The 16993-nt window shown below is 39.2% G+C and overlaps 2 protein-coding genes across 4 annotated transcripts in view; both read left to right on the top strand.

Moving 5' to 3' along the window:
* The first annotated feature begins 5942 nt into the window (after positions 1 to 5942).
* LOC118374335 (scrapie-responsive protein 1-like) overlaps positions 5943 to 16993 on the top strand; it is a 40185-nt gene continuing 29134 nt past the window's right edge. Inside the window, exon 1 of one of the 3 annotated variants that reach the window (XM_052486702.1) lies at positions 5943 to 6219. The gene's annotated coding sequence lies outside the window, so the exon portion shown is untranslated. Of the gene's footprint in view, positions 6220 to 12451; positions 12980 to 16993 lie in introns of those variants that run through there. The other 2 variants (XM_052486701.1, XM_035760714.2) reach the window with 2 other exon arrangements.
* Positions 6214 to 8104, top strand: LOC118374332 (heart- and neural crest derivatives-expressed protein 2). The gene is made up of 2 exons (XM_035760709.2): positions 6214 to 7042; positions 7451 to 8104. Exons 1-2 carry the CDS (start codon positions 6506 to 6508, stop codon positions 7547 to 7549), a joined length of 636 nt encoding a protein of 211 aa, XP_035616602.1. The 5' UTR covers positions 6214 to 6505; the 3' UTR covers positions 7550 to 8104.

The raw sequence follows: 16993 nt of genomic DNA on the forward strand, positions 1-16993 counted from the left end.
CAGTAAGCACAGTGGATTAACTATGTGTTTGGTGTCACCATGTCTCCCACACCTCAGGATTACACAATGAGATAGACACCCAGAGGACGATAGGAGGGACAATGGGAGAGAGGAGGAGAGGGAGAGGGGGTAGATGGTGGAGGTTGGTGTGGGAGAGGTGAGGAGTATGGCTTTGAACCTGGCCCTTGGAGGGGGGGGGGGGTGAGAGAAGAAAGGGGGTGAGTGATCAGAAGTGAGTGGTTATGGAAAGAAGAAGAGGAGGAAGAGGAGGAGGGGAGAGAGAGGAAACAAGTAGTGGGAAAGTCTATCCAAACACTGGACAGGGAGTGTAGATAAGGGTTGATTGGAGTGAAAGAGGTGGAGAGGTACCGTAACACAACTGACTGAGGATCAGACAGTCCTGCCCTCTCCTCTCTCCTCCATGGTTCTCCAGCAAGATCTGGCCTGAGAGAGAGAGTAAATGCAACCCATATTTATGTTTATTTCACTTAGTTTATTATCTAATTGACTTGCTTTGGCAATGTTAACATACATTTCCCATGCCAATAAAGCCCATAAATTGATATTAAAATTGAATTGAGAGAGAGAGAAAGAAAGAGACAGATAATCAGAGAGAGAGAGAATCAGAGAGAGAGAGAATCAGAGAGAGAGAGAATCAGAGAGAAAGAGAGAATCAGAGAGAGATCATCAGAGACAGAGAAGATCAGAGAGAGACAGAGGGATACACAGAGACATACACACACACAGAGAGAGAGAGAGAGAGAGAGAGAGAGAGAGAGAGAGAGAGAGAGAGAGAGAGAGAGAGAGAGAGAGAGAGAGAGAGAGAGAGAGAGAGAGAGAGAGAGAGAGAGAGAGAGAGAGAGAATCAGAGAGGGAGACATATGAGAAAGATATATGGCGAACTTCAGCAATTCACACAGGCAGTAGTGTGCAGTATGTAGGGATGATCAATGGGGTGATGGGGGAGAACAGGTGCTGAGTGACGGGGGCTAAGGAAGTGATGATTACTACAGATAACTATTATGGATGAGAGAGAAGGGAGGACAGAGGAGAGGAGAAGGGAGTTGTTGAAGGAAAAGAGAAAGTTCCCAAAACAAGTCTGACCCAATACAGGTAGTTTGACAGATATGTTTGACTTCAGTCATTGTTTATGATATTTAATATTTTAAGGAAAAATGATGTATCATATTATGTGTAAAAATGTGTGAACGGGATAGATGGATTTTGCTAAGTGTTTCATGGTAGGATCCTTTTGCTTATGAATTGTGATCGAGTTGGGTTTTGAGTTTATTGATCCTTACTCACAGATAAAACTGAGGAAATGCAGAATGAACATCGTAAGAAAATAGCTAAACACTAACTTAAGTGGTTTCCAGTCACGCAATGCTACCCCTAGCCATGTTCACCTCCTTGTGCTACCCGGCCAGCACTGGCCTCACTACTGACTGACTATAGCAGAGATAATGTGTTGGAGTGTGGGAGAATAGCTGCCCCTGCAGCTCTGTCTCACTATATGGATTCTACACATTCACAATATGAGGAGAGAACTTATCGCATCCTATATACAATTTGCCATTATACATTACAAGGTGATTTTATAGATTTGTTTGAGTGTTTACAATCTTTAATCAATGTCTTTTGCAAATAAAATGTGGAACAAAAAAGAGGGATTCTATGAATCACTATGTTTGCCGTTTTGAAAGGGGGGTAATTTAATTAACTGTTAGTTGAGTGGTTTGAATAAATAAAAACGTTTTGATTTTTAGTCTTCTCAATATTATCATTGGTTCTCTGTTGAATGACGTGCTCGTTTTCCTTTGTTTTAAAATATGAATACATTAAAAGTGTATTCCTGCATTACATTTCATGTTGTCAAACGTTTGCCACGATGTGTGTGCTATTCAACATCTTTCTAACGTTAATATTTCGACAACCACTTAACTATTACTCATGTTCTTATGTATAATTTATAATTAATTGTTAATTGCACAGTGAACACGAGCCAGGCCCTGGGCTTTATGGGGAAAGGTAAACAATAGTTATATCACTTTGGCCTAATCAGAGATGTAAAAAAAGAAAAGACAAAACACGTATTTTAAATGGCCTACTTAAAATATAATGCATAGTTAATTAATTCATGTGCATTATGTATAAGAGGGCCTATATTAGGACCTATAGTAAAAATGCAATTCAATTTCATTTAGGCGGCTAGCTAGCCTGCATGCGCACAATGCCAGGGATCTCTGCATGGTCCCTCTGATGTTTCGCATCAAGCCTTTTGTTCCCAATAAATGAACTTTCTCACTTCGTCCTCCTGTATATTAGACATGACAAGCATTCGCAATAACAAGCGCCAAGCATTTCAAAGCGTATTTATGGGATTTAAAAGGTGGTTCTAAATGGCTGTAATTCATACGAGCAGGTGAGTTGTATTAAAATCTCGTAAAAGTCCCTTAAATCCAGCTTTTAGCCTGTTCTCTATCAGTCGACATATCGGATGAGCTTAATGCTGAAATAAATTAAGTTAAGGCGGTTGTTACGCTTAGCTTCTTAGGCCTGCCTGCATTAGGCTATAGCTCAGACCCTTGCTGCTGTTATGGGTCATGACGAAGAGAGAGAGGTGATGTGAGCTTGGTCAGCCCTGCTGTAAATCCAACCAACGGGACATGGCTGGATTGGGCAAATTTTTGGAAATAGCCAAATGGTTCGGTAATGAGACCTCATGAGAGCTTGTATGGAGGGGAAATGGAGAAGTGCCCGCTTTTCAGCCTATTTCACGTATTTTTGGGGCCTATAGTCCTATATGTAGCCTAGTGGTTAGAGTGTTGGACTAGTAACCGAAAGGTTGTAAGTTCAAATCCCCGAGCTGACAAAGTACAAATCTGTCGTTCTGCCCCTGAACAGGCAGTTAACCCACTGTTCCTTCCGTCATGGAAAATAAGAATTTGTTCTTAACTGACTTGCCTAGTTAAATGAAGGTAAAAAAAAAAATGTTGTAGGCCTATATGGAATTTTATACTAGTTGTAGGTATTGTGGCCATCCAGGGATGCATTTTAGTCTGTTTGTATTTTGAGGTTATTTTGGATGTCAAGAAATTCTCACAAACAAATAATATTTATTTTTCAAGGTTTATAGCCCACCCTACAAAAATAACTGACATACTGTATGAGTACAGGATATCCGAATAACGTCTCAATATTGTCCTATAAAGGTTATGGGTTATTACCAAAAACCTGTCAGATCTCTACATTTGTTTTGTTTGTTTTTACAGATTATTTTAGATGATCTTTGTAATGAAAATGGCTATATAAAATAAATATAGTATTATTACCATGACTAGGCAATACAGAACTATTATTCCTTTACGTCGTATTATTACCATGACGAGGCAATACAGAACTATTATTCCTTTACGTCGTATTATTACCATGACGAGGCAATACAGAACTATTATTCTTTTACGTCGTTTTATTTGGAGATGTCTACATTTATAGGCTATTCCGCTTAATTGCATGGAACAAAGTTCGAGTTTTTGTTCATTGGATTCAATTGTCACGAAAATAGCACTCGCAATGACAATGAGTTCCGCCGAATGTATATCAACTTAATCAAGCACTTCTCTCACGCTCAAATATTTGGCTCTGCATAACTTGTATTTATTTATACGAAATTCAGTTTCAGTTTCAAAGGTAATCGGAGAGGAGAGGAGGGGTTTGCAACAGGAGTCTGAACAAGTGACCTATAGGCTAATTATGTGTCATTAACTGGAGACTGGACGTATCTAAATGACTTAAAGAACTTCCATTCAGCCAGATGAATTACACTCCACCACCCCCACATACAACACTTAAACAAATATAAATCATGGCCCTTCTGCCTTCCTTTTTGAGTTTGGGATTTTTTTTTCTTTTACACATTCTCTCTCTTTTTCTCTAGTCTGACGCACATATCTAGGCTACACACACACACACACACACACACACACACACACACACACACACACACACACACACACACACACACACACACACACACACACACACACACACACACACACACTCAGACACACACGTTCAACATGCGGTGTGTGGGCTGAATAAGATATGCTGAGGAATGTCCAAATGAAACAGCTCTTGTATGACAACTCGTTTATTCTGACCCCCATATGATCTGCAGTATTGTTCTACAGAATAACATGGGTTTTTACCTCATAGCAAATGTAATGGTTTCTCTGTGCAATTTAGTCAGTTTAATTTACTAAGGCATCGTTAACGATGGAACACCCTTCTCCGAGTATCGGACTGTATCAAAATACGCATTGTTCATTTTTAGGCCAATAGCCTCGACTACGTGTCAATTTCTTATGAGTTACCATGCAATGATACACATGGTTTTATGCCAATTGAGATTTCCATAAATACATATGGGCGTGACCATCAACAACCTCGAGTCTAAATAAAGGTTCAAATGAGCCCTGAAACAAAATTAGTTGAGTATTTAAATTAATTGTTTACCTTATCAGCAATCTGTGCGAAACAGGCCTACTTTGCTTTAAATTGCGTCATCGGCTGGATTCTCCCTGGTCATTCAAGCCTATCGGTTTATGTGTTGGCCTATTCCAGTACTGGAGGAAGGTCCTACGAAGAGTAGAACCTAAGGTTAATCTCTCTATTATATTCACATTTGCCCCAAAATAATGCTACAATGAAATGGGCATTATTTATTTGCAATGTAATGAAGAATTACAATTTAATTTCATATAGATATATAGTGTTAAACGCAGCTAACATTCTAAAGCCAGTCAGTTGTTTCGACGGGTGAAATATATTATACAACAAAAACAAAATAAGTGTCAAAGCTGTGCATATCATATGTTGTATTAAAAAAATATATATATATATATATATATGTGATACATTGTGAGAATGGGCCAAAATGATTCGATTACGTGTTGCCTCTCATTTTACTCTCAAAATGACTTTACGCATAGTTTGCTATCGAATTGATGGACGTTTAGCCAAGTGTGTAATGATCGCAAATCGAGCAATAATGCATGTCAGTTAATGCCAATACATGTCGAAGAAGTGTATTATTTATTTCTACATAGATTAAATATGAAATGATTATGTTGTTTGCTATTCGCATCATTTTGTTGTTTATGTGACACAATGTAGGATCATGCAATGAAGTTAATGGAGTTGTTCTGCACGAGTAATATGGACTGTGACCAATAGGCCAATAAGGCGCTTGGTTTATTGATCAGGGACTTGGCCTACTTGAAACAGATAAAATATAGGCTTTTAATATGAATATGACAAAGTGTCAGACGTGGAAATCATAGGCTACTGTGAATAATATCCCTGTTTAACGATATCGAATCGCCTTTCCATGCCCGTACAATAAATGCCTTGCTGCATTGATGACCGAAATAATCGACCCTAGTGACATATCCCACAAAATTATGTAGGCCTATTTCCTTGAAAGCTAACTTTTACATCAACACAAGACGAGTTTCATGAATAAACTAATCAATCAAGTTTGACGTTTAGGCCTTCGTATGTTTTGTTGTCGTTGAGTACAATCAAACGTGAAAACCACAAATAGTAATAGCCTACCACTAATCATAGGCCTATCATTCTTAAAATTAGTCTACAACAGCCCCTAACGCTGACATTTAAAGGCAAAAAACGTCCATACCTCACATTTTGTTGATGATTTTATCATTTCAATAGTCTAATTAGGCGGTGTATGGATTTTTCACAATCTTAATGTCATTAATAAAATATGTCGAGGCTGCCAATGCTTAAGAGGGGCCATTGAAATTTAGGAGCGTAAACACCCAGCAATGTAGGTTATGTCCCTCCTCCTCTAAGACGTGATTGGCTCAGAGTGGTCTTGACGACATATATTAACCCAAGTCGTTCTAAAGATGAAGCTGTGACATGGAGATCAAACGGATGAATTCTGGTTGTGTGCTCAACTGAAAGGCTGTGTATTGCGTGCAGTGCATACTATAGCAGCTGGGATCTAGAACTTTTTTGTTATCTGACGCCCTATTCAATGAATTTGGTCTGGAATCCATAAAGAGTTTGGAGGGGAAAAGCTCGACCCGAAGTGCTTGAGGACGCAGTTCATCAGGAGAAACATGCACTGTCTGTCTCCTCAATGGAAAAGAAGGAACTTTCTCACGTTGGGAATGGACAAATAGAGAAATACGTGTAAGTAGCTGACAACATTCTTCTATATTCCACACCATAGACCAGCAAAACAGAAAAAATAACGTCTAAAAACTCATGCATTGCTGAAGTTTCGTTTAGGTGTCTATATTGGACAAATATAAATAGCAGTGCTTTTCAAATGACCAACTGAACCAAGTTACTTTTTATGAGAATAGCCTATTTCCCTAAAATATTTTGGAGAACCTGACATTAATCGGAGAGCGCGAACGCGTATTCGTTTCGTGGTTCATTAGTAGCACAGTTTTTGGTCTACTGCTGTGTCGCCATGAGTTTAGTTGGTGGATTCCCTCACCATCCGGTGATGCATCATGACGGCTACTCCTTTGCGGCAGCAGCAGCTGCAAGCCGCTGCCACGAAGAGAACCCCTACTTCCACGGTTGGCTGATAAGCCATCCGGAGATGTCTCCCCCAGACTACAGTATGGCACCCTCGTACAGCCCTGACTACTCCACCGGGGGCCCGGCGTTAGACCACGCACACTACGGAGGTGGTATCCCCGGGACTGGCGTCGCTGGGATCGGGATGGGACCTCGGCCGGTGAAACGGAGACCTACCGCAAACCGAAAGGAGAGGCGCAGGACTCAGAGCATCAACAGCGCCTTCTCGGAGCTCAGGGATTGCATTCCTAATGTTCCTGCGGATACTAAACTGTCCAAAATAAAGACCCTCCGGTTGGCTACCAGTTATATCGCCTACCTCATGGACATTCTGGACAAGGACGAGCAGAACGGCGACGCAGAGGCCTTCAAAGCGGACTTCAAAAAGACAGAAGCAAAGGAGGAGAGGAGAAAGAAAGAAGTGGTAAGACAAATTCATCATTTCAGTTATCCATACAAACATGGAGTAGCCTCCTGCAAGGCTTGACATTTTAGATCAGACATTTGCTTATTATCTAGGTTTGTAGTAGCCTATGCTATGAAAATCAATAGGCTACAACCTTAAGGCATATAATATCTTGACATAAGCGACCAAAATACTGGTTTTATGGAGACAAGGTTGCTAAATGATACCTGTTCTAAACCGGCGTTATAAAATACTGTAAATATATTATAATTTTCATAATAATATAGTAATACCAACTTCAGGCTCCCACACCACAGTAGGCCAAATAACAGCCTTGAATGCCGGAAAGAAGTGGTGATAAGTGGCAAGAAAGTAGTATTTCTCGACAACAATAACATACATCTGATTTTTCCTTGTTTCCAACAGAATGACGTTTTGAAAAACACAGCGAGCAGCAATGACAAGAAAACCAAAGGAAGGACTGGTTGGCCGCAGCATGTCTGGGCTTTGGAACTCAAACAGTGAATATCCTTCTCCTCTCAAAAAAAGACTTGAAATGATGAAAAAGTCTTCTTCTAGACTTGTATTTGTACTCTCACGTTATTTAATGGAATATTTATGTGCAATTGCCGCTACGGAGAGTGGATATTTGAAGAAAAAAAAAAACATTCCATTTTTAAGAGGAGGAGATACAACACCCTTTGGTAAGGGACTTTGTCATTGTCTGATGTTGTTGGTTGGATGTTTGTTGTTGTCCCAAGAGTAAACCAAACAGAAATATTGGACACTATGGTGTATGTGAAGTCATTCTCAATCTATCCCTATCTCTCTTTCTATCTCCATCTCTCTTTGGATATAAATACCAATGGTTTTTGGCTGATGTCGTGAATGCAGTTCAAGCAAATGTTTTATTTGAAAAAAAAAAAGTGTTATGTTGTCATTTTTGTGGTCGTATTCAGTATTTGATAGTGTTTTAAACAACTGTTTAGTCCACTCAATTGCACTTCCGTCCATTTAGATAATATTTGAGATGTAAACAATGTAATTAATTCAATAAACCACTGTTTTTTTTAAAACCAAGTCAACCACCTTGTTGCATAATTAAAGTGAAAATACGAGGCAGACTTTAAAGAGTTTATTCTATACCAAACTCATTCAATGTAAAATATCGCTTGCAAGGTATTACATATTCTTCAAAAAAGCATTTGCCTTAGTAGACAAGTAGCTTTTTCCCTCGAATAGAAAGAAAAGTATTATATAGCTATAGTAAAAATTAAATTATGCATGTTCTGTTTGATTAGAGGAAGCCTAGGCCTCGATAATATTTCAAACTAAGGCCTATAGGCTTGGGCTCTCCCTTCCCGAGTCCTGTCAAACAGCACTCACGCGATACATCCGCAACAGCTCCTCAAGTAGACACAGAAACATTCCCACGCGCAGGAGAAACTGTCTGTGTCGTGTTTGTAGCCTATTAGAACATGCGGGTTCTGACATAGGTGATCGTGTAGGAGATAAATATAGTCTTAAGAAACAACTGACAATGAAACTAAATATCTATTTGGGTGGACAGAAGATTCATGTGTAGTGCGCCAGACGAATAATTACTTTGTGGTCTTTTCGGTCAGCAATAAGCTGCCATGAGGGTAAATCATAGTATTGTTTACGTCAAACGTATGTTCATGGAGGCTATGACCTATTCAACAGAATCACCAGGAAATGTATCCATGCTTCAACAACATGCAACACAGCTCATTGTTGTCATGTTCCTCCTTGATAATAGGCATCTTATTATTATCACGAGTATTATGACGTATTGTATTATTAGTAGGCTGTTGTTACCGACTGTTATTATTAGCCCTGTCATTTAGATGATTGCTATTACATGCACATTTTTCAGTAACAGCCCTGCTAGTAGTGTAATATTGGCACCTATAGGCTAGTATCGTTGTTGTTGTTGTTATTCAATATTACCAGGATTAAATAAACAAATAGACTAGGCGCACACTACAAGGCTGCACTATCTTGACTATAAGAATTGTAGGCCTACTAATAGGATAGTATAGTGGAATAATTACTCAACATTGAGACCACCGAGTTGACCACAATTGTTATATACTCAACATTAACAATGTGTATTATTTATTGCTGCTAGTGACTCCATGTTCATGAATCATAAAGTGATTCTCTATTTTAAATATGTTTCTAGTAACTGCATAATAGCTATAGGCCACTCTAATTTGATGGTCTAAGTAAAAAAAAAAGTCTTTCTTTAGGCTCCATGACCAACCCTTCTAAAGATGTAAACATAGTGGCAGAAATAGCATATATAGGCTTGAAATTCCATTGGTTAATTATGGCATTCCACTCTTCTCGCCCAAAACACAAGAGGACGAGACAGAGCGGAGCCGGGAAAAATGTGGATTTTGACGTTAAAAGCTGGTTGGTCCGAGGATGGTAGATTGTCGAGGCTCGAGAGAGGGCCCAGCTATCGGATGTTCGTGTGATTGATAGCGTGCCTATCAAAATGCGGCGCTGAAGTGCCTTTTTAGGGATGGGGGTTGAGGGCGGACGATGAAACCTGTAGCCTTTGCATAAAATAATGTTGGATATGACTAATATCCTACTTCTGATAGAAAATAATAGCCTATTGTTCTATACATAGGTTAGATCATTTTCTTTTGAAATGAACGTCACTAATCAAACATTACAACTAAACCAAAAAAAAAACATTACGTCTACAGCCTACTTTTCACTTATCAATGTGTGTCAGCTGCGCAATTATAGACTAGGCCTGCAACATAAACAGTCTGTAACATAACATTTTGTATTTCACATGTCTATTTCACACTTTTGCCCACTGCATCACAGCTTGGTAAATATTTATTAGAGAGTGGACTAGATTTAAACTGCCCTAAGAATAATCGTTACTTGTCCTTTGAATGCATGGTTGGTGAGTAAACAGACCTCAGATAGGCTACAACAGACCAAAGGATTCTTCACGAGAAGCTATGCAATTAAAGTGACATCTACAGCAACGTAAATCAGAAGAGGATTGGACACGCCGAAGATTTACAGTCCATCAGATTGCATTAGATAATTGTAACATGAAATTGGCTTGTTTCACGACTCCGAAGTATGATAATTATGAATAATTTGTTGTCTGTCCGTGTCAAGATGGCGTCCGAAATAGTATCAACTGGCTGTCGTGATAAAGAGATTAAACTGACCTGCTGTTGTATTATTTATAGAAGGGTACAACTCATAGGCCAACTCATAGGCTGCCATTTTCAGCCGATTGAGCTCACCATCCTCTGTTTTCAGCCGATTGAGCTCACCATCCTCTGTTTTCAGCCGATTGAGCTCACCATCCTCAAATCAGTGTAAATACAGTAGGAAGCAATAACCTGGTCCAATGTGCCAATCAAATGTGCTACGTTTGGATTAATCCTCTGTGCTAAACCAAAATAATATAGTTTGCAGGATGGCTGGTATGCCTCGGCCTACAATATCAAAGCGTTTAATTTCCTTAATTGCACACCGCATACGATCAAAATGAGTGTGTATGGGTCAATACTGTTCTTTGTTCTCTTGTTTAATTCCCTCTAATAACGGCTGTGGACTGGACTTACAACATGATAGACTTCTCTAAGTGTGGAATAAGATTTTTCCCTGGTATTACAAACATCTGCGAACGATTACTTCATAAAAACCCTCCTACCCAGTTTTTTTCTCCCTGCAGTCTCAACGAGGGCGGGTAGACATGTTGACGTCGGATCAGATGGTTCGAAGCTATTCTGCTGCAACACTGAACGTAATGACGCGGTGCGTTCCACTCGCAATCTGGAAACAGGATCATTCTTAATGCATTTTTTCTATCAACCCCATATAGGAAAACTATGGCATCAATTAATTGACAAAGAAGTATGTCAGTATGCAGGGTTATGCATGTATTTGTATTTTAAGGAGAGACAGGCCTAGACTATTTCAATACTGAAATATATTTTGCAAAACTATAAAAGTGCGAAACGTGCACTCAAAACAGACAGCCAATGTACTATATAGTTGTATTTTATTTAACCTTTATTTAACTAGGCAAGTTTATTTACAATTACGGCCTACTATATGTAACCCACGTGAGTCAAAATCTTCCTATGATGAAGTTCTAGATCGCTTTCCTCTGTTCAGACGTTGCATGCATAAATCAGTGGTTGCGTGCCACATCACCGACTGACAGATTGCAGTAACATATGATGTGGTTAGCTGATAGCTAAAATACCTATCCAGGCTTTGTAAGATCAGGCAGGCATCAGCAGCGCCTGGGCAAAGGAACGAGCCCACTATCTACTGAGCTAGGCCTATGATTTGTCATGGCCCAGCACTAAAACAAAAGCCTATGAAACGTTGCATCATTGTAAAATATTTTTATTCCAACAGTGCAATTTTTAATAAAAAATAAGATATTGCGCTGCATAAGGGATATATTTAAATATAGCTGTGACTAATATGTGATTACTAAGAGGATAGGGCACAGTCAACGAATTGATCTACAGGGCACTGACCGAGTGGCATATTCATGCGTACATTTTTGTTTTATACATAATGAGAGTTATTACGCATACAGCTAGAATTTGGCCACAACTAAAAAAAAACATATGGCCACATCTTTATTGAGCATTTAAAAGACACATTAAGACCAACAGAATATACTGAACAAATAAGTTGAAGAATATGCCAGCACAACACATAAGAGCATTTTCCGACAGTTACAACCCACTGGGCACAGACATCAGTTCAACGTCTAGCTTTGATTTACATCTGTTTGAGTTGTTAATTAACGTGAATTCAACGTGAAATCAACAGAAAAATGTCACCAGGTCATTTAGGTTAAAAGTTGGGTGAAAAAAATACGAAAATCCCTGATGTTGATTACTTTTTTCATTTCCAATCAGTTTTCCACCGGATTCAACTTCATCAATGTTTTTTTTTTTTTGGTTGAAATGACAAATAACGTGGAATCAAACAGTTTTTGCCCAGTGTTAGATGTTAGATGAAATCATGTTCATGTTTCAAATTCAATTCCATAAGACTGAGTGGCATGGGTTGTCAGTGTTTTCAAAAGCATCAACTGGCACTACAAATTGACTTTCAACAATGCATCGCTGTTACATAAATATATCAAATTTAGGCAAGATGAAGGATGCATGCCGAGACTGCAAGTGGAAATATTACTAGGTCAAGAGAATTACTTTATTCACCATGATAATTCAATGGATGGGTAAAATCATGGCCGATATGCAACAACTAATGAACAAACAAACAAATATTTGCATCGTTCAGTGTGAAACAACATTGCAGAATGGTTGTTTTTGCTTCACGTTTGCCGCGCAAAAAGATGATGGTAACTTTTTTGAGATCGTGAAACAAGTTCGAGTCCAGAAGCATCTCTGGACTTGTGTGACCAGAATATTCCGCGACGCTTATCTATATGCCATCTCCAACCATTGCAAATAATACGTAAAATATATCCCCAAAAACAGATAACGGATCTGACAACAATCGACCTGAAATGCAAAACCTCTTATATGCCTACTTTTACGCGCAATGTTGTGCGGAAGATCAGGCCTGTGCCCTTGTGTTGCTGTCAGTTGTGACAGTTCCCAGATGGGGCCTGCTACTGTATGTGAGATTGAGTTTCTCACAAAAAAAACTCCCTCTCCATCCAAACCGTCCTCAAAAACCTTCTCCAGGCACAGGTCGGTGTGCCGGCTCCCAGGACAGAGGCTATGTTGTCTTGTCGAAAAGCCATGAGTGCTCGGCATGAAAGGAAACCGCTCGGGGTCTCTGTATAGCCGAGGACATTATCAGGGGATGAGGAATCGACACGGGCTGTTGGAACCCTGATGGTATTTCTTCCTATTAGAGGTCGTGGATATAACGAACCTTATCTGATCCATGGTAAGTAGCCTAAGCCTAAAAGTAGCCTAAACTACGCGAATTTGTTTTGAATACATTTCAAGGGACACTTGAATTAATTGTGATATTTACCTTTTATTTTTGTTATAGAGGCTATTTCCTGTCTTGCTTACATGTGATGCACAGTTTTCAGTAACGGTGTTGATGGAAGTCAGTCAAAGTTGACTACGAGGATGTAACTCCATAGTTATTGCATTGGCTACCATGTGGAGCGTTGTGCGCTTGTTTGCTCGTTGTAAAAGCCGCTCTGTTTCCTTGTTATTATAATGCTAAGTAGGCTAATCTGAAGTACCACTTTGACGCGTTATAACACTGTAATACTAATAGCCTAATAATAATCACCATCATAATAATAACCCGAATAATCAGAATAATCAGAATAACAATGCATTGTCATTATCATTATATGCGTGATGATTATAATACATATTCAAAAGACATGTCAGAATATGTATGGTTACTGAAATTCATGCAGTAACACAGGCCCATGTGTGTGTGCTGGCTATAGACTATATGTTGATGGTGCAGATTTTTCGATTTACACAAAATGAACAACGTTGGCATTCAATAGACTACTATAGCCATTTTTTAACGTATTCTTGAGGCGGGGTTGAAGTGGACATAGAACGTGTTATTGTTTTGACAGTTGAAAAAGTCTATAGGCAATGAAATAGAAAATATAATTGAAGAGGGGTGATCTAAATTATGTGCAACGTAGGGTAGAAATATTACAAATTTGTGTTTTCATGTGGGTTCTCTTATATACACGATATGCTACACCCATTGCTGTATACACAACGTGTATTAGGCTAATTACTATTCCACAATATTGTTCTGAACACCCTGACTCATACTGCATCCTCTATTCGCCTGTGGCGCACGGCACTATGAGATCAAGTGAGGCAAGAGGAGGAGAGGCAGACCTCCCAAGTGGCTGGGGGCATGCGTGTCATTGTAGGGGACTCGGCTAACACTCCATTTATCCCGGCGAGCAGGAGGCGACTGTTCTGTTCTGTTTTGTCGGTGATAAACATTTAAAACCGTTAATAGAGACCATAAATCCATTTGGGAATGCTGCACGCAAAAACATTAACCGGAAAATGACTGCGTTTACACACACACTGCAGACTATACTGCCATCTACGCCTCGCGTCAACATCGTTATTCTGGCCTTGTGGATTTAACAAAATACACCTTCAAACAATACGTAACCCTACCCGCAACCTTTTAAAAATGTAGGTAGCACTTATTATGTGTTTCACAATAGGATACAGTGCAATATATTAGCCTACATTTAAACAAATATATAGGCTAGGCATACTACTACGAATAAGATTCAGTGAGGAAACATATATATTTGCATGGATTGAGAGAGTTTGGAATTTAAATCTACCCAACCTCTCTGCTTGTAAAACTACTTATTCACGATTGACTGTTCACAGTGCTTTGAGTAATGCAGGACTATCATATCAAGTGTGTGTGTGTGTGTGTGTGTGTGTGTGTGTGTGTGTGTGTGTGTGTGTGTGTGTGTGTGTGTGTGTGTGTGTGTGTGTGTGTGTGTGTGTGTGTGTGTGTGTGTGTGTGTGTGTGTGTACTTGCGCTCAATTATACATGTTAGAAAGGTTGCTTTGCGTAAAGTTTATTAAGCTATGCTAAAGCTGATGTCATTTATGGGTAAAGTTGATGTAATTTTAAACAATGTGCTCGTGTTTGTCTTTCTTATAGGCTATGGCGATATGCGTTGCATTAGTGCTTCAAAATCATCTGGAGCACTGTGTCTTCGTTTTAAAATGACGACATTTCAGACTTAGGTCTAATTCAATGTTCCCAGTTGGGTTTGTAAATAATTGGTGTCCAAATAATTAAGACTGGATACCTTCTAATAGCCATAATAGTTATGTTTTGTTAGCTAAACGCTGTGGATTGACACTGACTGACCTTGGCCAGATTCGAGACATTTTATGCCATTTATTTAAGTGGAAGGCGCGTCACCGCGGCATGATGAACCGCCGCGGTAGTAGTGTAATAGTATTTCACTGGGAAATAAACAGACCAGGGACTTCACAGACACGAGTTACGCAGAGTATTAACATTTTAAACTAACCAATTAAAGGAATGTATAGACAGTACCCGAATGCTGTTCGATAGGCCTAACCAAGGCAGCCCTTACTGCGGTGAATGTCTGGTCAACTTGGCTGGAATATAAATTCAGGGCCATATGGAATGGGAGGCGTATACAGCCTTCATCAAATCGACATCATAGTTGCTAATTTGCAAAAAATTACCCTAACTATAGGCTAACGGTTAAATAATATTCGTTCAGGTTAATGCGTTAATGTAGGACAAAATGATTTAACAAATCGCTATATTCCAGGCTTTGTAGACTACTCTGCAAATCACTGGCTTTATTTGCTTTATCGCACCATTGAATGCATCATGCATTATGATCCAACATGTGCTGTTGAAGGATACTTTGGAAGTACTTTGAAATCACAAGAAAATATATATTGTCATTTCGATATGACAACACACATCAACAATTGAATACCTAAAATGCTCATAGACCGAAATGCTCATAGGCCCAAGTTATTGAACTCTATAGTTGACCATCCATAACAACCCTACAAATCAATGTCCATGCATTTCACACCACTGTACGTCAAGAAACAGATACAAATCCAGCCTACATTAGAATGATATACACCATTCACAATGTTAAACATCTTTTCAACACAAACCAATTAATAGCATAACGTCGTAATGACGGTGCTTTTGGGCACATCATTGATAAGAGAGACAGAAAGAGTTCAGGTTTTCGTTCGTAAGACTATAACCTACTAACTGTTAAGATTATTGCCACTTGATCCCCATATGAGTCTTTCAAGGAATTAAAATAAAACCACAAACATGTCAAAGATGTTCTTCGGTTAATGTTTTTACAGATATCTTTCTAAAATTAGGACTAAAATGGAAAATGGAAGCTAGATTTAAAATATAAACATTTTTGACGCGTTTCATGCTTATTTGCATGACATTTTAAAGCAGGCAGCATTTTATAAAATGTACCACTAGTATGACCCAGTTTTTAAATGAAGCAGACCAAATGTATACGTCTAAACCTATCTGTAGCCAAAGGACTATGGTCGCATTTGCAAAATCCTGTTAAATTACATTCAACATGCCTTGAGATAATACATCATATTGCAAATGCTTTTCAGGTCTATTGCTCTTCATTTTGGGTCCAGGGACTGAAGGGGATTTTCTCTTCCTTGCTGTATGAGTGATGGCGAAGCAGCGGTCAAAAGACACCTAGATTATTAGGCTACCCCAAGAGGATATGATGTCATCCCTATTCGGACGAGGTTCATTGACTTCTTAAAGATGGTTCGATTACTCTCAGCAGTCATATCTCCCGACGCAGCTGCAGCAACGCAGATGTCGCTGCAGGGTTTCGCCAACAACAGAGAACAAATCATTCAAGTCCGTATTTGGCTGACAACTAATGCGCCTGGGGGTTAAAAATGAAAATGTACAAAAACCGGAACTCTTTCTGAGTAGCCTCGACAATTGATGGCAATCAATACAACTTATCATTTTGTAAATATGAATCTTGCAGCAATCACTATCGAATGCAGACAAAGGCCTCATCGGTTTGACCAGTTGAAAATGTGATAGAGCATATTATCGTACATCATACACTGTCCCTCTGTGTCCAGTTCCCATGCATGGTGTGTCACTGCGTTTCTGACCGGGAGCGGGTTCAGCTATTTCCTTATCTGTCCGGTGGAAGTGGCCGGGATAACTAGGTCGAGATGACGGCATCACGCTGTGTGGGTCACAGAGTGTTTCCAGTCTGTGGCGTAATACAATAAATATTTACACCCTGTGCCACCTTCCTCTGAAGATTAGGAAATGGAATTTAGCAAAAAACGAAAGATGTCCTCTATCTTTCTCTATAAGTGTTATGATCAGGGGCATAAAGTCTAAACATTGAAT

This window comes from Oncorhynchus keta, chromosome 29, assembly GCF_023373465.1.
Source record: "Oncorhynchus keta strain PuntledgeMale-10-30-2019 chromosome 29, Oket_V2, whole genome shotgun sequence".
Taxonomy (NCBI): Eukaryota; Metazoa; Chordata; class Actinopteri; order Salmoniformes; family Salmonidae; genus Oncorhynchus; species Oncorhynchus keta.

Bases quoted from the DNA above. Each gene is read 5' to 3' on its own strand.
- LOC118374332 (XM_035760709.2), top strand. From the start codon at position 6,506: ATGAGTTTAGTTGGTGGATTCCCTCACCATCCGGTGATGCATCATGAC. The intron at 7,043-7,450 runs GTAAGACAAATT...TGTTTCCAACAG, and splicing joins AGAGGAGAAAGAAAGAAGTG to AATGACGTTTTGAAAAACAC.